The sequence below is a fragment of the Pteropus alecto genome, unplaced genomic scaffold (genome assembly GCF_000325575.1).
Source record: "Pteropus alecto unplaced genomic scaffold, ASM32557v1 scaffold75, whole genome shotgun sequence".
Classification (NCBI taxonomy): Eukaryota; Metazoa; Chordata; class Mammalia; order Chiroptera; family Pteropodidae; genus Pteropus; species Pteropus alecto.
The window spans coordinates 14,574,788-14,597,166 of record NW_006440638.1 but is presented as its reverse complement, the minus strand read 5'-3'; the positions used below and the strand labels follow the sequence as shown (position 1 = coordinate 14,597,166).

The following is a 22,379-nucleotide window of genomic DNA, read 5'->3' as shown; positions in this document are numbered from 1 at the left end:
GAATATTTTACTATAAGTATAAACTAGTTTATAAAAAACTACTTTTTAAAGTAGGATATCATAGGAACAGTTCCTTCTTTAACACTCAAACGTGGAGAATATCTGACAAAGGCTGTTAACAATTGTTCCTTCTGTGGTCTGGGATTGATAAGTAGTAAGGAACAGCATCTCCTTTCATTTTATACTCTCCTGACATGCTTGAATATTTTACTATAAGTATAAACTAGTTTATAAAAAACTACTTTTTAAAGTAGGATATCATAGGAACAGTTCCTTCTTTAACACTCAAACGTGGAGAATATCTGACAAAGGCTAGATAATATTTAATTGGGCTTCTATAGCTTGAGAAAGACATGGTTAACCTAAAAAAAAAAAAGTAAAAACAAAATTACAAGATTTGAAAGCAGGATTTGAAAAAATAGGGTAGTGAAGTGGAAATTTGTAAACCTGGAGAAAACCAGGTAGAATAGTAAATAATTGACTCTAATAAAAGGAATCTGATACAAAGTGATCTGCATGTTTTAACAAGATATAGTGAGGAGGTGGAAGGATTTAGGTTGCAAGGAAATGAATTCTTGTAATAAGAGGATGACAAACATGGCCTGGGAACTTTTCAGCTCTGAGGAATCCTGCCTTATTTAGGATGGCTTTTCTCGATAACGGTTGTGGACTCACACTAGTGTCTAACTGGATTCACTCCCATCCTCTTTTAATCTGCTCTATGTTGCTCCTGAGGCCAGCTTTCTGAAGCTCAGAGATGGCCGCCACCCCTTCCCTGAGCACACATGAAGCTTACTAGGAGCCCTGTTAAGCTCTTCAATGGGCTCTTGTTACTCTATGTCTACAATTCCGAACAAAGCCAGCCTGACCGTCATGCTGTAACCTTTTCCATTTTGTACCACACTCTTACGTCTGGGCCCTGGCCTCCCTCTTTCATCAGTTAATTCCTTCTCTGCCTTCTAGAATAACCTTCAGTCTGGTTAAACCCTCTATTTATTACCTTCATAGGACTCTGCACTCTGCTTGGTATGTGGTTTATATGTATCTATTTGCCTTCCGCCACCAAGCTATAAGCTCTCAAGACCAGGAAGCAGGTGTTTCCAGTCCCACCAAGTACCTGATAGAGTGAGTCTTCAATATGTATTGAAAAAAATGAATAATTGAGTAATAAGCCTTGCCGATTATGCATGTAGGAATTAGCAGCCTTTCTGAGCTATTTTCCTCAATAATATGATCCTCTGAGATGAGAGACTTTATTTCCTGAAGGATAAATATACTTAAAAGAACAGTGCTTATTGGCGTGGCAGAGTTCCAGGCTATGCCGACCAAGTCGTCCTTGAGGGACATGGCAGTGAAAACTTTTCAGTTAAGTGGAAAGGTGGTAGCGGGGAGCAGTCGCATGCAATACTTGAGTATTTACTGTTAATACTACCTTGCTTAAATCCATCTACTTTCAAAAAGATCTGGTGCTTTGGATCCAGGGAGCACCTAACGCTTGCATTAAAGAAGTATGCTACTGACAAGGAGTACAATGCATAAAGATATCAGTGGGTGGAACTAGTCAAAAAATTTTTATAGAAAGCCCATTCCTACAAAAAACACCCCAAAGGATTGTGTTGAAGAGGGCCCAGTTTTGTCATTTTCCTTCTTCAGGGCATGCAATAACATGTATTCCAAGAGTAGTAGGATTTTACTGTGCCAACACCCCCTTTCTCCAATGCTGATGATGTTGCTTGACTATAAGAAAAATCACTTGGAGGAACTTGAAAGGGGTCTTCTTTTAATAATTAATGCAGATCATCAAAGGTGGTCTCAGACTGCCCACACGCAGGAAAAAATCCCTGAGAGCTATAATTGAGTCACAGTGCATTCCTTTCAGTGTGGCTATTTACTGTGGGCAAAGAACTTATGTGACATAGGGCTTTACAAATTGCTCCAATTGTCAGTTAAGCCAGGGACCATTTCCAGATACTATCTTAAAAAAAGAAAAAAAAAAAAAAGGTAGTAGAGAAGTGAGCAGTGTTCATAATTACCACGTAGGCGACAAAATACTGCCAAATAGATGGATTGTAGGAAAGCCTAATATTAAACACAATACCTTTTTGAATGCCCAGGAACTTTAGGTTCCTGGAAAACCCTAAGTCATACTGAAGGAAAAATCCAAAAATTGCGTGAGAGAAATTGGAATGTCATTATGAACTACATGATCAACCAGGACAGATATTAAATCACTCACTAATGGGTTAACCTTTTCATCTAGGATGACTAGTTAGGAGTATGTCTCACTCCACATACATCTCTATCTCGAAGAGTTATACTTTGAGACTATTTTTATCTTAACTTTCACAGCACAGCCTTTTGGTTTCATATTTTAAAACACTGGTAAGCGTAATGATACTTGTGAAGTAGCGTGAGCCACATTGTAACTTTATAATTAAAATAGAGGCTTTCTTCCTCATTTTAATAGAGTAAGAAAATATTTATTTTGATTGAAAAATGAACCAGGACAATGAAAATAATAGAATACCGATTGCCATGCAGAAAATCTTCTTTAAAAAATGGTACCTTTTACGGAGGATTTTTCTGATTGTCAGAGGTGTGCTAAGCAATTCGCAGTTATTCTTACCAACTCTGAGGCATGGCTTTTTAAAGATGAGGAAACAGGCTTAAAAAGAGGTTAAGATACTTTCCAAGACCAGTTAGGAAGTGACAAAGCTCTTCGCTTGTTAGTTTTTGCTTTATTACCAGGGTTTCATGCTCTACCACACTGCTCAAACTTCCATGAGCATATGAATTAGCAGGGTATCTTGTTGAATGCACAATCTGACTCAGTAGGTCTAGGGTGGGGCCTGAGATTCTGCGTTTCTAATAGGATCTGCAGTGTTGATGAGGCAGCTGGTCCACAGACCACACTTTGAGTAGCAAGGCACTAAACTAATGCAAAGACATAATTCCTTCTCTTTCAACAGAATGGTATATTTCATCGAGCTGGAGCCAGACACTCTCAGTTGATTATTTGACCTTGATACATTTCAGACAACACGCAGACAAGAAAGATATCAATCCAGAAGCAATAGTGGTTATGGAATGCATACATTTCCATGTATTTTTACAGTAAAAATGCATTAAAAAATCTTTCACAAAAGAAACTTAAAAAATACAAGTAGGGTGTTGAGTTCTCCCCCAACATTCTTCCAAGCATCAACTGTGTAATGGGTGAGAGGGAAATTCCTAAATTGTTTGATTTAATCATACAAAATACTCATTCGCCATCTCTCATCAAGACATTTACATGAAGCGGAGGACTAGGGAAGTAGGCTCACAAGAATCAGTCTCCAATTTAAGGTTACAGTAGTTCGGAGAAAACTATATCTTTCTGCTTAATGCATAGTCCCTGTACAGTACAATATTTCCAAAGCAAATCTGACGTGTGGAATTCAGACGAAATTGCCACACCAAAAGTCTTCACAGACTGAGACAAGCCCAGGTGGGTAGCACATAGATTTAAAAAAGTCATGTGTCATCTCTGACAAGAAAGACATCGATATATTAACTTTAGGATGTACTCCAAAAATCCATCTTGATTTCATTTATTTAAAACTGTAGACTACAATTGAGAGCACTGAGCATTTAATATCACAGATTTTGCTAGAAATAGTGAGAAAATTCCTAGCAGTGGAATCTTAGGAATAAAATCCCCAAGTTGGCTCTGAAGAGATGGGTGAAAAAGAATATCATTATTCAGTTGTATTCTCCCTCAGCATTACTACTACAGCTCAAAGTACGCTATGTATGGAAAACTTTGATACAAATAGCAGTCACAGACTTTTCCCTCTTTTTTAGTTATAGAATGTTCATTGTGTCTGTTCTAGGAAAGGAACTTGTTTTGTGAATGCCCACACAACCACAGATACTCAGTTTAATGTCATGTATAAACCTATAAGTCAAATAAAGCTATGAACAATGTAATATTTATATATGCATAGTGTTTTATAAAAAGATTGGCCCACATACTGCTTTTCATCAATACAGAAACAGCATTAAGTCCATAGCACACTGCAAAAAGTGAGTGAAGAAGAGAATGCAAACAAATGCTTAATAATTCACAAGCAGGCTCACCATGGAGGATATGATGATATTCAATCCAACTAAAGCTTTAGAGAATTACTTATATAGTCTCCCATTTTAAAACAGCTTTACATACCTGATTTAGTTCACATTAAAATATATCCCAATGAATCAATTTGTTCCATATTCAGAAATATAAACACGTATCACATTCCTCACAGCTAAATTTTTAGTCATAAATTCTCTTTTATACAAGAAAAAAGGCAACAGTTGCTTTTTTTTTTTAAACAGGCTCTATTAATTACAATTCTTAACTCTGTACACAACGATTGGCTGGTTTTCTCCGTTTTTTTCCTTTTTTTTTTAAAGCAGTACCATGAGAACAACAGTGATTGACTTGCAAAGTTTTATGACTGTACGGAAAATGCAAAATAGTACTACAGAAATATACAATGCATTGTAAGCAATGGTTTGCTGTAGTGATCCAACAGGTACGAGCAAACATTTTGGCTCAGCTAGGCAGTAATCCATTTCAATCACATCATGGGGCTACAGCCGACCCAACCACACCTTCCATGGGATCGCAAAATAATAGGTTTTTAAAAAAGAAAAATCGTTATGTTTTGCTCTGCTGTCCAAAAATTCAAAGGACAGGGTCATGAGGGCAGAGTTTGTCAACCAGATCTGAAACCCCTGGGCTTGTGGCCTTTTTTCCCTTTCACATACTGGAGACCATTGTTAAGGTTTTAAAGGGAGGGAAATCGGCATTTCTAAGACTAAGCGTCTCCAATTCTCACTTATTTAAATATCAACAGAGAGGTAACTTCCACCGAGGCTCATTCCCTCCTCTCCAGTTTGGCAAAGGGCAACCACTGGCTTATGCTAAAAAGGGGAAACATACTTTCTGTATCGGGGACTTCTGTAACTCCTTCACACTGGACATATTATCCCCCATTCTCTCAACTACTCAGTCTCAAATCAGACAACACAACACAACACAACACAGAAGGTATTTGCTGTCCATTCCTTCTAGTAGTTGAGCAAAGCTGTGATGGCACTGCCTTAATGAGATCTTATTAGATGTTAGTAATGCTAGTGAACCTGACCATCTGTGCTCGGGCTGCATTTGGGTAACGGCGGCCAACTTTCTCCTCTCTGTGCCTTTGTATGGCCAGGAAGAGTACAGACTATGACCCAAAAACATAACATTTCTTTGTGCTGTATAGGTTAGCTATAAATATCCTTCATTTGCAATAGTAGTCTCTTCATACAGTTTGCTTGATTTTAAAATCATCAGCAATCCTAACCCACTCCAAAGAGTCCTCAGCTTTTACAAATATAACTTTTGCCTTTTTTTTTTAAAGAAAAACTCCTAACTACAGTATAGCACTACATCATTACATAAGTCTATATCAAATTAATTAAATGTAGTCAATAATTTCCCTTACTTACAGAAAATAATCAACAGCCCTATTTAACCAGGAGAGAAAAAGATTGCCCAAAATAAGGGAACAATTCTTGACAAGTCTACAGTTTATGTAGAAACAAAATTTATATCCCTTTGGGGCAGCATTTGGCAAATAATTTCCAAAAAAGTATGCATTTAAAAATACTTTCTTTAATATTATACATCAGGCACAACACTTTTCATATATATTTTTTCTTTTAAGATTTCGAATGCATAAAGTGTTTGTTGCTATTTATAGGATCATCAGGTGTCAGATGCTTCATCAGGTAAGAAACTAAATTATTTCAGGTTTGTGACCTTCCTCTTAGAACCTTTGACACGGTAAAGGTTGGAATGCGACTCAGAACTCAGATACTGAGGTCGGTGCTACATTCTTTGTAAGGTCGCCTTCTCTGCTCTGGGGGATGTCTGGAACTTCTGCCGGCATCCTGCTTCAGACTCGTCTCTTCCCTTTCTCGGTGGCTGACTTTGTCCTCTCTGTTCCTTTTCTCAAGTGACCGCTCTCTCCTCCGCTCCGGGGACCTTGCTCGCCTCCGGTCGGTCGATTTCGCTCTCCTTTCGGGCGAGCTCCCTCTCTTTCGCTCTGGAGATCTTCTCTGATCCAAGAGTCTTTCGAGAGACCTCCTCCGACGGCTGGGCGAGCTGTCCCTTCTGCGGGTCGGCGACCGCTCTCGCCTCCTCTCGGGAGAACTCTCTCTTTTCTTCTCATGCTTCTCCCTCCTCTCCAAAGTGTTGTCAGCGCTCCGGGTGCCTTCCCTCCGCTTCTCGGGAGATCGTCTCTTGGGGCCATTGGTCACCATCCGCTCAGGCTGTGCTTCTCTTCGTCCCTCTGGTGCCCGGTCCTTGGGTCGGCAAGCCCCACTGTCCGGTTTTCTAGAAGTTCCGTTCCATGTGTGATGTTCGTTGGGTTGTCTGCTGTACTCCCTGCTGCCTTTGGAATCTCTCACGTGTGCCCGCTTTTCCCCATGTGGTGATGATTTGTGAAAATCGGGTGGGTAACTGGACTCCAGGGACGGGTGCGGCCGGCGGTCGGCGGGCCCGGACCTCATTTCCGGAACCCCTTGTGCACCGGCGCAGGGGCCGTTCCGGTCGCTGCCGGGGTCTGCGAGGAAAGGAGAGGAGAGCGGCAGTCAGTCGAGGAGGAAGGACCTTCGGCTCCTGTCCCCACTCCCACACGTGAGATCTCATTAGTCACAACATACACACAGTTAAAGCAGTCAGATCGAAGCCACCTGAGTCTTGGATAAGTATAACTGCAGCTAGTTAGGGTTAAACAATAGTGTTTGTGGCTTTCAGGGTCTAGCCCACTGTTCTCTATACTCAAGGCATAGATCATTAAAGAATTTATAACAGTCACAATTTTACTCCATAAAGGCACAACCTCAAGTCTGTCTAGAAGTATCAGAACTTCCCCCACTTTATCCCTTCTTTTCCCACTCACCACCCTTCTCCCTTTCCCACCCTCCCATGCACTGGTGAAAGAAAATATTCTTTCCTTTGAAGAATACTTGTGTTTTAATTTAAAAATAATCTGCGCTATTGACCTGGGGGAATGGAAATAGTCTATGTCTTGATCTGGGTGGTAATTAAATGTGTGCACACAGAGGTTAAAACAAAAACAAAAAACCTCACTGCACTCTATACTTAGGCTTTATGCATTTTACTGTATGCAAAGTATATTTCTATTAAAAAAATAATCCAGGGTGGTGGGCAAAGGAGATTATGGAGGCAACACGGCCAGATGTTGGTGACTGCAAATGTGACATGAATGTGAGGGTCCAGTAAACATTCTCTTTGCCTTTGTGCATGTTATCCAACTATTTCTCTACTTTTGTATACAATTAAGAAACTGTTTTTAAAATGTGGAGTCTCCTGACAGATAAAAGGGAGTGGAAGGGAGGTTGTCAGGTACACAGTTGACATCGGGAGTTCAGATTAAGTCTCTAAGTTTAGAGGCACTTTTCTTTATGCTGTACGAAGCAGCCATAATTACATCTATGAGCCATGGAGTCACTGGACTGCTTCTTACCACATCAAGACATCTATAGATTTAAAAGCAGGGTAACCCACAAGGCTCCTATGTATTATTAAACTATTGAAAATAACACTGACGATGTTTTAGGTAGTGTCCCAAATTTATGAGAGTTCTTTTTAAAGCAGGAGTGTTTCGTTACAACTAAACCCACTAAGTCATACACATTATATACTTTTAGGCAAGGCACAAGAAATGGTGCGCTGCAGTGTGGAGGGAAAACCAGGGAGACAGCCACAGAGATGAAGTGGATGTTCTTTAAGGATCTTTCATGAGGCAACAAGCAACTGTTTCATGAATGATCTCCCAGAACCTTGAGTGGGTGTTAACAAAAACAGAAATATAGCCATTGAGGAGCGGTTGGCAAACTCTTTCTGTAAAAAGCCAAAGAATAAATATTTTTGGCATTGCGGGCCACACAGTTTGTTACAACTACTCAACTCTGGCACTGTAGTGTAAAAGCAGTCTTAGACACACATTAAAAAATGGGCATGGCTATGTACTACTTACTAAAACTTTACTTACAAAAAATAGGCTGTGGACAGGATTTGGCCCGTGGGCTGCCCTTAGTCAAGAGATAACTGATCAAACAGGAAATCTCATCTTCCTGTCTAGCAAAACCGTATCTACCTAGGTGAGAGCTCTGTGATGTGAGGTTTGTTCTTTCTAAATGCTGGGTAGGCTATAATAATTAACACAAAGTTATTTTAAGATGTGGGTGAGTGAAGGTGCTTAGATCACTATCGTAAATCTAACCTTGGGGTTTCTTATACCTACTTTTAAGATAAGGGAGAGCAAGACTTCAACAGGGTCAGCGGTGTACTTACAATTCAAAGAACGCAGGGTGCTCAGAATGAATTGCCAAACATATCAAAATAGAGCTAAGCAGAAGCAATGAGGAAATTAGGCCACAGCACAGAAACACCTAGTATTGATTGAGCTACAAACCGTAGTTTGATTATGGCCCATAAGGTAGAAGCAAGCCTCCCCGAGCTTTTCATTTCTCATACATGCAGCGATATTAGGAGGTATCATCGCTGTAGAAGGGAGGGCCCAGCACCAAGAACAGTCAGAGAGAAAGAGAAAGAGAGAAAGAGAAAAAGTTGAACATTTAGATTCCCTATAACAAAGAGGAAAGAAAAAAAAATCTGCATTTGTTAACATAGGGCAAAGAGAGTTTATTTGTCCAGTCAGACAGTCTAAGGCAACACTCAAATAAGGCTGCAGAGACCGCAATCAGAACAGCGAAATATTTAGACAGCCATATAAGGTGACTCGAGGACCCAGACAATGGATGCATCCTTTTTTCTTTTTTCTTTTTCTTTTTTTTTCTTCTTCAAACAACTGGAACAATGACAGGCTGGCATAGGAGAGCATTAACAATAAACAACAAAAGAACAAAGTTCCCTCCCTCCCCCTCCCCCAAAGACCGCGACAGTTAAATTAAGTACAAAAAACTCATTACAAAAATAGCCTCACAGAGAAGCAGGTTCCAATCAAGTCAGAAAAATATTGGAACTTAACATATTATAACCCATTTGTGACTCTAATCAATAGAATTAGAGAGATTTAGTCCAAATGATACATGGAGACATTACAGCAGCACAACCCTGGCATGTTCAACCCCTTTTGGAAAACCGAGTAAATGATCTTTATTTTTAGCCCAAAGAACATTTGTTAGTGTTGGATTTTCATCCTCAGTGCAAGAGACAGAGGTTTTGAGAAGGTACACAGGTTACTGACGGTGACTCTCAAATGAAATATCACATCCAACAGAAGCATAGGGAAGACAGAAAAGGGAGACAACGTTACACAGTTTCAGTGGCATCCATACACCTATCAGTGGTTTAGTACAGTGCACAGCTGTAACACCTTACTGTTGTCAAAATACCTCCCCTGTGGTTGGCCATGTCTAAAGGGGCCTCATCTGATACCCACCTCCCCATTCCATGGGCCCCTTATGTTTTGCACCTGTATTAATGTCCAACACCTGGGAAGGTTGTCCTTCATAGTAGTTACCCTTGTCTTTGAGCTGCATCTGAATTAAAGATCTTATCAAGTCCAAAATGCAACTGGGAATTGTGCGGAATGACTTTCAGAAAAGAGGGTGACAGATAAAATCCCTAATAAAGGGGACTGACGTATATGGGGACGATTCAATCACAGTTTCTATAGAAACTTTGGTAGACCTTTGGCTGGGAAGAAAAGCCCTACATCTAGGGCATAGCTTTTCTTTTTTTAAATTTTAAACAAGAATCTCAAATAAACAGGACATAATTATTATAATATACAATATTTTGCCATCAGGACACTAAGCTATGTAGAGATCATTGCTGTTTGTTTACTCAAATCATGTCTACAGATATGACAAAAGAACTTTATGTATAACCTGGCTTTCCCCACAGGAAAGGTATAGTAATGTGTTTCCCTCATGATGAGCACTGGGAATCTAGTTCATCCTTTATCATTTAAAAACATATGGCTAACATATCAACAGTTTTGTTTGTTTTATAGCAGTGGGCTCAGGTGGTCTGATTTGGGGTAGAGATCAGTGGGTGGGGGGGATGTAGAAGTGTTGTATACAAAGCATAAAGGTGGTGAGCAAGGCCCCCAAATTATCTCAAAATTTCACGTCTCTTAAGACATCAAGTAACCAAAAAAGAAAAAGAAAAAGATTTGTGCCTCAACATATCACTCAGGAAACCTGCTTTCCTGCTTCTTAAAAGGAGTATAGTCATTTTGTGCTAACAATTGGATCTGAGAAACAGTTTGGCACAGTTCAAACAATCATTCCTTCGCTCTTGGTCGGACTAGACAAAATGTTCTCTCTGATTATCAGAAAGGGGGCTATAAAGATCTTGTCTTAGGCCATGCCCCAGTCCACGTAAGCAAGCAAAAGGATGAAATGTGTAGAGATTTCAGAACAAGCGAGGCAAATAATCACATGGTGCGAAAGGCTGGTAAGACACTGGTGAATAGGGGAAACAAAAAGACTTTCCTGCTGCAGTTCTGGAGACAAATTCATGGAGTCATGCCAGGGAAGGAAGGAATGTTTTCATAGTTTGACCCACCATATTCCGGTACCGAGCCGTCTCCCCGCTTCAGAAAAAGACGCACTCTGCGGCCACCATTCTTAATCAGTTCTATAGCCCGAGAATGCTTCATGTTTTTGGTGGTTTCACCATTGATCTCTAAAATTTCATCACCAATCTGCCCAAAGCAAGAAAGGACAAAGATCACAAAAGGGTTTCACCAGCTATTGAGGTGCTTTATGATTTAAAATTCTTATATTGATTGATTTACTAAATATTTATTGAATAAATGCCAGGAAATCTTCTACTGCTTAGGATTCAGCGGTGAACAAAACAAAAATTCCTGCCTTCATTTAGATGACATTCTAATGGGAGAGAGACAACAAGAAAATTAGAAAAATACAAGTATGTTAGATAGTGTCAGTGCTAATAAAAAAATAATAAAGAAGTAAGGGGAATATTAATTGAAGGAAGGAGGATGTGGTAAGCACCTTCTAGGATGGCTCTCAATGACCCCCACCTCTTTGTATTCATCCTGTGTAATCTCCTTCCCTTTGAATGTGGGTTGAAATTAGTGGCTTGCTTCTAACAAAGAGAACATGGCAAATGTGATGAGAGGTCAATTCATAGAAAAGGTTACAAAATTATTTTGGTTTCTGTCTTCCTTGACCTCTTTTGTTCTCTCGCTTGTTCACTCTGATGCATGATGTGAGCTGCCCTAGTCCGTGATAAGGAAATGATGGAGGGCTGGGGCTAGCAGCCCAAGAGGTACTGCATCCTGCCAGTGACCCTGTGGATGAGCTTAGAAGCAAATCTTTTCCCAGCTGAGCCTTCAGAGGAGATCGCAATCCTGGTTGATACATGACTGCAGCACTTACTATGTGTCAGCTGCTATTTTAGGCACAGCAGATAAAGGAGTGAACAAGACAGGCCAGATCCTTGCTCTCATGGAGCTAATATATTCCAGGAGGTGGAAGAGAAGCACTAGCTTTGGATTTTGAAGCCTTGAATTTGAGTCCTATCACTTCTTAGTTAAGGGGTCTTGCTCAAGTTCTTTTAACTTCTTGGCGATCGATCCCTTATCTGTATAAGGAGGTAATAATACCCCATGCCTACCAAGCTGAGGGGGTCAAATCAGATAATACATGTAAATGCATCTTATGATCTATTCAGCATTATAAAAAATATCGTGATAATGGTAATTCATTCAATTAGAAACTCTTAAGTGAGTAAAGACATGGAAAAGCATATTCCATCTGTTTGAAATTTAAACAAAATGAATACATTCCTCTAACTACTGCATTGTATATGCACAAATTGTGCATGAAATGCATCAAGGAAGAATGTATAAGAAACTAGTATACAGTTTGACACTGGAAACTACCTTTTATTATGTACCATTGTTCACTGTTTAATTTTTTTTTAAAACCACCTACATATCTACTTTCCTAATTTTAAAAAAGCTCATTAAAAAATTCAATCTGAAGAAACTTAAAAGTAAGGATTGTGTCTTAAGTACAAATATTAAGTTCCCTACTCTTGGTCGCTTTTTTCCTTTTTCTGTTCTGGCCCAATTTCATTCGCTTTTTTCCTTTCCTGACTTAACTTTTGATTTCTTTTAATTCTTTGCAGATTGCTCCCTATATGTATGTCTTGATCTATGTGACCTATCTATAATGAGCAAATGACTTTTCTTTTTTTAATTATCTAACCCGCCAGGAGATCAACACATTCATACACAGTAACAGATATGAAATATCTAAACAGAGCAGAGTAGACTCTTGGCATTTGTGTATTTAAAACTTGCAGCTTTGACTATCACAGAGCAACCCTGAATATTCACGCCATGGAGTAAGTGACCCTTTGCTGAGGCAGAGTCAACATGCTCCTGAGGTCAGGGTAAGATGGTTGGTGACTAGCTAGAGACAGAATGGAGCCCACCACCCAAAACTTATAGAACTACAGGGTTTTCCTGCTTTCTGAACATCCTGGTACACCCAGGAATTCCTGTGAAGTGATGTGTCTGCCTCGTGAGATTAAGTATAACAACTATGGAAATGGGATTTGGAAAATATTTACTTTAATAAGTTTGTAAGTAATTTTAATCCTTCATTCAACTCCAATGATTTGGAAGGGATCACCTAACTTTAGCAGCTACAACTAACTATGCTTCAGGGAGAAATTTACCGTAGGGTGGGCGTCATGCATTTAGAATGTTGTGAAAGCTATAGGAAATGTGTTTCTCATGATCAAGAAAGTTCTAGCTATATAATGTAAAAAGTCACTGCAGAGGACATATTTACATCTACTCCAGACTCCTTTTCCTACTTACCCTCATCTTTCCACACCTTTCTGCAGGACCATCCTCTGCTAAGCGCAGAACATAAAGGTCCATGTTATACTCTCGGCCCCCTCGAAGACTAAAGCCAAATCCCTTGGCTCCTCTTTCCAGTTCCACAGTGTAAAAATCTTGATCCTATTTCAAGAAATAAAATGTAATCATTCTAGGAGAACTTATATCCACACATATTTTTCTCCATCTCTTCTACACTTTCTATTATGCTGATTTGACAAAAAAGGCACAATCGCTATCCCCCTCTTGGTGATCCTCGATTGTTTATTAATATCCATTAACCTTAGAAGTTTGCAGATACAGAATTTTAAAACATTTATGAGTGCGCCTATAGACTGCACCAAATGCATATATTAAAATGTAACCAGTGAGGCTGCAATTCACATTCACGGAAGGAAAATTCGTTACATTATACCATCCTGCACGTTATTGGATGTTCAGCCTCCCTTCCCCATGCCTGAAAAATGTCAGCAGTATCCATCATTAGGATAACAAAAGGCTCTGAGAAGACCAATAAAAAAAGGAACCTATTTAACTATATCATCCAGTGTTTCCCAAATTTACTTCACCTGCTATTATTTGTGCACCCTCATTACCATCGTATGAGACAAGTATTTAGCTCTATGGGTCCCACCTGAAATTCACAAGCCTGAGAAACACCTTAAGAAAAAGACATTTTATTGGCATAAATATAATTATGAATACCACAAACAGATATCAGCTGTTTTGTTCTTCCATTGATCGCCAATTTTGGCTTTTATTTTGTTTGGATATCTAGGAATATTTTTCAAAGGTAGTAAAATGTCACTTCCTAGACAACCAAATGTAAGTACGTATTTAGTATATCCTCTCACAAAAGGTTATTTATTTTAACTGAGGGTACCTTGTAAAAGATGCCTCATAAAAGCAGCCTCAGAAAGTTGGAAGGAAGCATACAAAGCAAAAAGAGAAGAAAGAGAAACAGCCCTCACCTGTGTTGCCTGGGGTGCTTTGAACTCAAACTGAGATTCCGGCTTTGGTTTGGTGGTATTCCTGCCAAAGTGAGAGAAATAAACGTAAGGGCAACCCGTGGGGAAACTGAGAAAGAACCAAGGATGAATGTCATCATGCCAAGAGTTACTTTTTTCCCTTTAAACCAACAAAAGAAACCAAAGCCATGTCTGACCTGGTCTCCTGGACCCCTTGCTGAGAGGGGGTGTGTGTGGTGGTGATGGTGGCAATCTTCTCTGCATTGGTCAGCAACGTTGCATTTGAAGACTCTGCAGGATGAGACAGAGCATAACGAAATGAGGACCCTGGAAAAGACGTCACACTAGAAGGTGTGTAGAAGTCCCATATCTGAATGACAAGTCAAGCTTCTCTGTCACCATTTCAAGCAGTTCTAACTTGAATTTTTAAACAAGAACTTAGAGAACCATTCTAAGATATCCTATGATGTGAGCCCTGTATACTATTATCCTCCTCCCAACTGACACCCCCACAAATAAAATAGAGTTTGCCCAAGAAAATTCTACTCTAAAATTGTAGCCAAGATCGGTGTCTCTCATCTCTCGCCACTTAAAAACGGCAGTCCCATTAAAACACTGTACCACATCAGAATTAGTTCGCGGAATTTTACAGGCTAATAATACATGTCTTTGCTAACATTGCCTGTAATTTATCAGCAATATTTAGTGAGTCTGCTTGATTGCCTAATGTGAATATTAAAATTAGAAGTGGGCTAACATCTTGTCACACACACACACTACTTTCTTCCTCATTGCTTTTAATGAAGCACAATTGAAAATGTGGAGTTCTTGACAGATTTCATCTACTATCACTCATGAGAAATTAATTTTAAAACCTGCATTCATCAGAGTCTGAGCTTGTAAATATAAATTGTATAAATCATGAAGCCACCCAAACATAATGAATATGATTATATTCTTATGTAAATTGACTTTCTTCTCCACTAGCCACATTCATAAGCAACTTCATTTATCTCTAGAAGTTTGGAGATCCAGATTTTGAAAACATTCACGATCATGCCTATAGACTACACACCAACATGCATATATTAAAATTAAATCGTTCATATGGTAATGGTTATAAGTTCTTTTAAGAATGATTTCTCCATTATTTTCAAGGCAGACAGTAAGTAGCCATGAGCAAGTTGCACTTTAAATATTTTTTAGGTTGACTGTTCGGAACATAAATCTTCTATTCAAAAAAAATGCTAAATATGGGGTTAAGTGCTAAGATTAGCTTATAAATGCCAGGAACTCTAGAAGTTTCTAGGAGTACAATGATTCATAGGAGGCACTTTAATGTTTGTTGAATATCTATCTACGCATCATGTACGGCAATGTTTCTATGGGAAACTGTGTTTAGTACCCCAACTGGGTACATGGACTACATCTCTCTCTACAGCAGTTCTTCTAGGTGATGAGACGTCCCTCAGATCCCAATCACATGCTGTCTACCTTCCATTTTCCTTTCCTAAGGGTATTATCAGTTTGTTATTTTCATTATACACAGTTGTTAAAAGCAGGGGCTTGAGATTCAGACCCGAGTTTCCCTGCTCATTAGCTGTGTGCCTTATTTTTCTCATCTGATAGAAGATGATGACATTTACTTCCTTCTCTTAGACAAAAGTATATGAAATGTGTAGTACAGTACCTGACATACAGTAAGCACTCAGTACACATTTATCGGTAGTTATGGATCTTGCTATTACCTCTACTTTTTATTTATTACTGTGGAACATGTGTAAGTTATTTAAATTTTCTGCAAAACAAGAAAGTTGGAATATGTTTTTAACAGTTTATAGTCCAGCCATAAAGCCCATGATTCTTATAACTAAGGTACAAGATTAACAACAAAATGTAACTATATCAAGTGAACTGAAATGTGAACCCTGTTCATGCATCAGCATAATGTTTTTCTCACCATCTGTTTTACCAAATGTTTCTAGAGATTCTGAGGGAAAAAGAACCTGTGGTCAATTAAGGGTGAGAAATAATGGGTGAAACAGAGAGAAATGTTTTTGCATGTGTGTGTTTTGTTTTCCCTGTGGACTCCTCAAAACCTTTAACCATGCCACCATGCCAATATGCCTTGTGACCGAGTTGGGAAGTTGATGCTTCTCAACTTTGTTGGGAGGCATTTATCATAATGGTTACAGGGTCAGATTCTATATAGTCAGACTATCTGGGTATGGTTACAAGGTCAGATTCTATAGTCAGACTATCTGGCTTTGCATTCCGAGCTCTGCAATTTACTGGCTCTGACTTAAGCAAAGTTACTTAAACTTTTTATGCCTCAGTTTTCTCTACTGCACATGTGGGATAAGAGAAATATCTAAGAGAACTGGTGTCAAAGTTATTTGAGAGAGAGAGAAAAAAAAAAACTGCCCTAAAATGATTAGCATATCTTTTTGGTAGCATGTATTTATTACTGTTATCAAAATATTAAAAGCATATGATTAGTGCATTTTGATGATTGAGCTTAACTGGTACAACCAAGGTGATAAATCTAAGATATTTCAGGGAGTACACCTACTGTGTCAGTACAAAGGACTAAGACTGCACAGCTTCTCATTATGATTCACCAGAAGTTTCATAAACAAATGTATTGGTCCTTAAAAAAAACTTGATCTTGCTCATTGTAATTAATTTTATGGAGACTCTCTGGGAAGTCACAAGATTGTTCGGACCATGGGGAAATCATAATCAGAGTACAAAAAAAGAATGTTTCCTTGTAATTAAAATGATTATAATTACTGAATTGTATAGAGGTTCCCCTTTAGAGTTCTTGCATGTTTTTGGTAGCCAGAGTTTTCCAGGCAGATCAGATCCCATTCTCAAACAATTTTTATGTTTCTGCTGCTTTCGTGATTGCTGAGATATAACAGATAATTACTCAATGCACATAAAAACAACTATTTTATTCATTTCCCTCTGATGCTTCATTTGCTATTTTTCACTTATTTACATGCAAATCTGTTTTGGTCGAAGCTAAACCTTAAGCATTTTCAAATTAACATTTAATATGCAAATGCTTATTTGAGCTCCCTGAGTTTTGTTTTTCTTAATCTATGAATAACCACCATTTTTGATCATTTACAATGTGCCAAGAACCGTGCTAAGTGCATTATCACATGCATTATTTCATTTAATTCTTACAACTCAATAACTGTAGACAGTACCCCCATTTTACAGCTGAGACTTAGAAAAGGCAGGTAATGTGTCCAAGGTCACCCAGAAAGCAAGTGGAGGCACTGGCAGCATTGGCACTGGCAGCATTTTAAGTCTTCATTTAGAATTAAACCAAGACTTTAAATGTTGAAATTCTAACTTTTTAAAATACAGAGATGAAGCCCATTATCATAAATTTATAGCTCTATCCCAAAGCAAAATTTGCCCCCTATAATAAAAAATACTATAAAAGAAGGGCCTGATATAGGAGTATGCTCCAGCAGCAGTATTATGAAAAGGTGTCAATGTATCTGACTTTTAAAACTCCAAGGTAGATTGACAGATTGGCTGTTTTTATGATATATTCCAGAAAGTACCCTACATCTTTTATTAAACCATGTTTACACCTATTTTAGCTCTCTCAGAGGAATGAAAACGGATATTACTACACTTTCCATAGCAATCGTGTATCAAGAAAAGCATATCCTAGCTCTCAAGGTACTGTCACGGCGCCGTGCTAAATCAGGGCACTAACTTCTGACAGGAGCTTCTATCCTGGGTTTCAACATATCTCCGTGACAAGAGATTACAATTCTAACCTTGTTTCCATGGTAATATCCTTAGCCTCTCTTACAGAATCACATTACAAAGCCAAGCAAATCAACGAAGGATATAATAATTCCTTTCATAAATATTTTAATGCATAAACACATATGTAATAAATAACTGAAGGAAGAGTTTGAAATTTGAATCTCATAAATATTTGAAAAGTTTCGGGAGACTTTTTTAACGTGTACGGTTGGAACCCTATTCTTTTTGCCCAAGTATATGCTAGCAACATATCCACAGAGCTTTCTATTAAGATAAACTTATACTATTCTATACCTTTGCCAAAGAGATAGCAATAATAGCTGTGCTGCCAAACCTTACCTCCTATTTTAAGCAAATATTTTGAATCAGTGTTCAGAAGTACAAATTTATGACCATAATTTAAGTAATATATTTTTAAGCTCATAAATATTTTCATTATTGTGAATTTAATTCATTCTGATGGTCCATTTTAGCCTGGCTCAGTCAGGGTCTGCCCTGTTCCTTTCACACCCAGACTTCACAGGGTATTTCTATATAACACATGTCCATAGGAAGCATGTGTGATTTGACTTGTCAGATTTCAAGTTCAGATTTAATATATTCAACTATTCTCTGGACCTTTCTTGCTGCCATTATGTATTTCCTATCCCTTACCCATATCTCATATGAGAAAAGGTTCTGCCCCCACTTTACCTCTCCTCGATCCCTGTCCAAGATCTGTGAAGGCAGGCCTTCTGAACACACAATAAGGCCAAATAAAGGAGAGTCATGTTACAGAGCTTTTGTTGGAAGGGGCTGGCAATGAGAGAGAGAGGTGAGAGAAACGGGAGAAGCAGAGTGAGGAAAACTATAGACCTAGATAAGTGAAGTTGGGGAAAGAATGAGGTGAACGATGACAAGAAAAAAATTTAGGCAGCATGAGTAAGATAAAGAAGTGGATTTGAAGTGGGTTCCAAGCACTGTCCGAACAAGAATGCATCCTCTTGAAGTGCCTCTTAGGATTTCTGAGAACAACAGTCTGGACAAAATGGGTTTCTAAGAGCTTAGAGACCATTCTGATTAAATTTAGTCTCTTCTCCTGAGGATCACAGAACAAACCGTCTTTGGGCTACCTGATGAATTAAACATTAGAGTGAAAGATCTGAAGGAGACCAGAGGCCCCTAACAAAGAGAGCACCTTCTTTTACCCTATAACCTATCACAGAGAGGCAATGGATCCACCATGAATTCCCTTCATCAAAGTGTAACAGTCACGCTGTCTTCTAGGTGATGCAAAACCCTCTTGGGGTTGCTCTAGCATCTCTCCAAAATCTCTCCAGAAATCTAGCTCCCCTGCTTCAACTCTAATTTCTAAGATGGCAATTTTCGGCCTCATTTAAAAGATGAGTATCACAAATCCACCCTCTGTCAGACTCAATGAACTGCCTTCTCCTGGCCTCCAAAACTTACAAAGTAACCAATGAAGAATGTTATTATCATGGCAATAAATTTCTGCAGTATCTTGGAATGAAATCACATCCTCAGAAGTGCATCAATCCTTAACTCTATTGTATCAACTTTAACGTTTACTTTCTTCTAACCCAGATAGCAAGTGGATATGTCTACCTGAATTGTATATTTTTGAAGTATCTGAGTTTAAAAAATCTTTTTATTGACAGCTGTTATTGGATAATTCACCTTGTATTATATTTCTTGGTGTTCAGGTTTTCCAAAAATATTTTCCATTGTGCTTTAAAAAAACTAACTCAACACTTAGTATGTGCAGAGTACCAGAGGAGCTTCAGCATATTTCTGTCTTTCCTGATTTCAAACTCTTCTCCTAAGCCTTTCTCTCAAAAAGTGCTTTCTTTCCTTCTTTTCTTTTTTAGACATTCTCATTTCCACATGAAGACCGACCAATATAGGTCCAGGAAGTCACTGTGTCTAGTTCTTTTGGGTTAGTTTTTTTTTTTTGAAATCTCTCCATGTAGATAAAGGTGTCTAAATTTATATACTATATTTGGCTCTCTCAATCATGTAGATAAAGGTGTCTAAATTTATATACTATATTTGGCTCTCTCAATCATTTCTTATTTAATTTTTTTCTGGCTTTCTTCATCCTTTCCATTAGGAACCTATGTTCTATCATCTCGTGCTCACTTTCCTAAATTGTAATAGCGTTCCAGAGTGGTGAACTGGCAGAATGGACTCCAGACCAGATGGTAAATTACTAACCGTGCATTTGAGGCAGGCTGAAGGAGACCATCATTCAAGGAGCTATTTTTTTCCTCAACATTTGGTATGGGATATTTCTGGTGCAGAGAAAATTCTCTGTTCTTAGAACCAACAATTTTCAATATTTATTGTTTGGTTTGGATTCACTTTTTCCGAAAGGCACAGTCTATACTACTCAAATTTTAAACTACGAGGCTCACTTTCTAACCATTTATATATAAAAATATTCATTTGGTGAATAACATTTAAATAAAAATCTCTAATTTTCTTATTTTACATATCAATGGCATACGATTTTATCATGTTAGCTCCAAAAACCACATTTCCTCTTGAATATATATTTTATTTTATAATGTGTAGGAAGAATGAAAAAAAAAAAACATTGAAACATTTTGGAACAAATATTAGTTTCCTCCCATGGGCAAAATCTGCTCAGAATGAAATCAATATTCAGGACTTAATTCTCTGAAGAACCTATATTTGGTGACAGTGTATCAACTTAATTTTTATTAAATATGAATATTACAATGAGTGTTGATATTTTTTGCTGGAAAACTTTTTATTATAGGGAGCTATAGGATGTTAAGAAGCATCTCTAGGTCTACCCTCTATATGCCATTCGCACCCATTCCAGACAATGCCAAATGTCTCCTGGGGGGCAGGATCACCCCTGGTGTAAAAGAACCAAAGATTTAAATTTAACCAACCAACCAAACAAGAGTAGGCCTAGTTTATTGTAGCTATAACCTACAATTAAATAAAAAATATAGATTTAATTCTTTCTTCATTGACATGTAAAAATTAGGAACAAATCATGGAGGCGTAAACCTAAGACTCTCTCAATTAAATAAAAAAACTGATATCTTATTGTGAAAAAACTTAGTGCTGGCTATGAATTGTTATTTTGTAGATTTTGTGATGTTGCCACATTATACAGTTGAATTATTTTAGTGATTGTTTAAAAAAAAAAAAAATCCTGAGTGATTTCCAAACAAGACATCAGGTCTTTACCACTATATTCAAACTATTCTATTATTTGAAAGCCAAGGGCACCAAAACCAAAATAAATTGGGGAAATCTGAAGATTTTCTGAAATATTTCTATTTGCAACAAGACAGGTATTAAGAGATAGGGGATTAAGTAAAGAGAGTGAGATAAGGTTTAGTAACAATGGCTCACATTTGTTTGATGGATATGTTCCCCTAGGGATAGATAAGGCTGTCTCTAAAGCAACACTATGCAATTACATGAACGCTAATGATAAAGAGATCCAGAAAGAGATCAAGAAAGTGAGAGAGAGAGAGAGAGAGAGAGAGAGAGAGAGAGAGAGAGAGAGAGATGTACACACAGATACGAGGGAGGAGAGGGGAGAGAGAAAGAGGGGAAGGGAGAGGGAGGGGGAGGGGGAAGGGGAGAGAGGGAGAGAGACAGAGACAACAGGTATACTTTACCATCCCCGGGAATGATGCGGAGGGTAACTGTGTTTCCCGCTTCCTTGATTAGGTTGACAATGTCTGAATGGGACTTGTTGGTGATGGAACATCCATTTACTGCCAAGATCCGGTCTCCTACTTTCAGCTTGCCACATCGGTCAGCAGGGCTCCCCTCAATAATCCGACCTATTTTGTGAGGCATAGCCACACATGCATTGCCTGCTTTGATATTGAGTTTTAATTTTTTTAAAAGTTACGTGGGAATATAGTGAAGGGAGGAGAAAAAGGGTTGAAAAGGGGAAGAGAAGGTTAAGTGTTAATTAATTAAAGCATTAAGCAAATGTTATTAAAGGAGAGCTCTGCGTCGATGGTCAAAACATTGGCAATGGTCAGGGCATCTGTGTAAGAAGCTACGGCCCTGAAACGGTAGTTCGTCGCGGCGGTCTTTTCCTGATTCAAAATGTGGGGAAAACCCCAGCTCCCCTCCTTAAATCAATTACAAAACTTTGGATACTTAGCAACTTCAGAGATTCTCAAGCGCTCCAAAATAATTTGCCATTGGCTTATTTTGGGACTGCAAATGTGAAACCCAGAGCTGGGATGAATGCTTTTACGCATTCTGTGTTCAAGTCACTTTACTTTTGCCAGCTGTTGTTTAAGCTTCTGCCAATGTTTTGTTCTTTCTCCATTTAGAAAAATAATCATTGGGCATCTGGTGAGGCATGAGAGTCTGCTAGCACTGAAAATTCAATCTGAAGACACCTAATGGACGAACACTTAGACTTCCTGCCTTCTATTCAGAATGATGAACTCTTTAGAAAAGGGGCATAATTACAAGAGATGAGCGAAGAAAGCCCCCAATCTTGACACATATTTTTGCTTTTATGACCCTTGCTCAGTCAGCCTATCTCATGTGCTTTCAGGGTAGGGCCCAAATGGCTCATGAGCTCTGAAATCCTCCTCTGTCCTCACAAAAATCTCCTCAAAGGAATATGAAAATCTTGTACATACTT

General features: G+C 38.4%; 1 protein-coding gene across 14 annotated transcripts in view; it reads right to left on the bottom strand.

The window, feature by feature from the left end:
- Positions 1–2,955: 2,955 nt before the first annotated feature.
- MAGI1 (membrane associated guanylate kinase, WW and PDZ domain containing 1) overlaps positions 2,956–22,379 on the bottom strand; it is a 554,323-nt gene continuing 534,899 nt past the window's right edge. For 3 of the 14 annotated variants that reach the window (XM_025050821.1, XM_015593784.2, XM_025050828.1), the window contains 6 exons: positions 21,385–21,585; positions 14,119–14,212; positions 13,925–13,985; positions 12,933–13,076; positions 10,640–10,778; positions 3,075–6,638 (listed from right to left, as the gene is read on the bottom strand). In XM_025050821.1, coding sequence (XP_024906589.1) covers positions 5,884–6,638; positions 10,640–10,778; positions 12,933–13,076; positions 13,925–13,985; positions 14,119–14,212; positions 21,385–21,585 — 1,394 coding nt within the window. In that variant the 3' untranslated portion in view covers positions 3,075–5,883. Of the gene's footprint in view, positions 6,639–8,516; positions 8,606–8,880; positions 10,779–12,932; positions 13,077–13,924; positions 13,986–14,118; positions 14,213–21,384; positions 21,589–22,379 lie in introns of those variants that run through there. The other 11 variants (XM_025050818.1, XM_025050823.1, XM_025050820.1 and 8 more) reach the window with 7 other exon arrangements.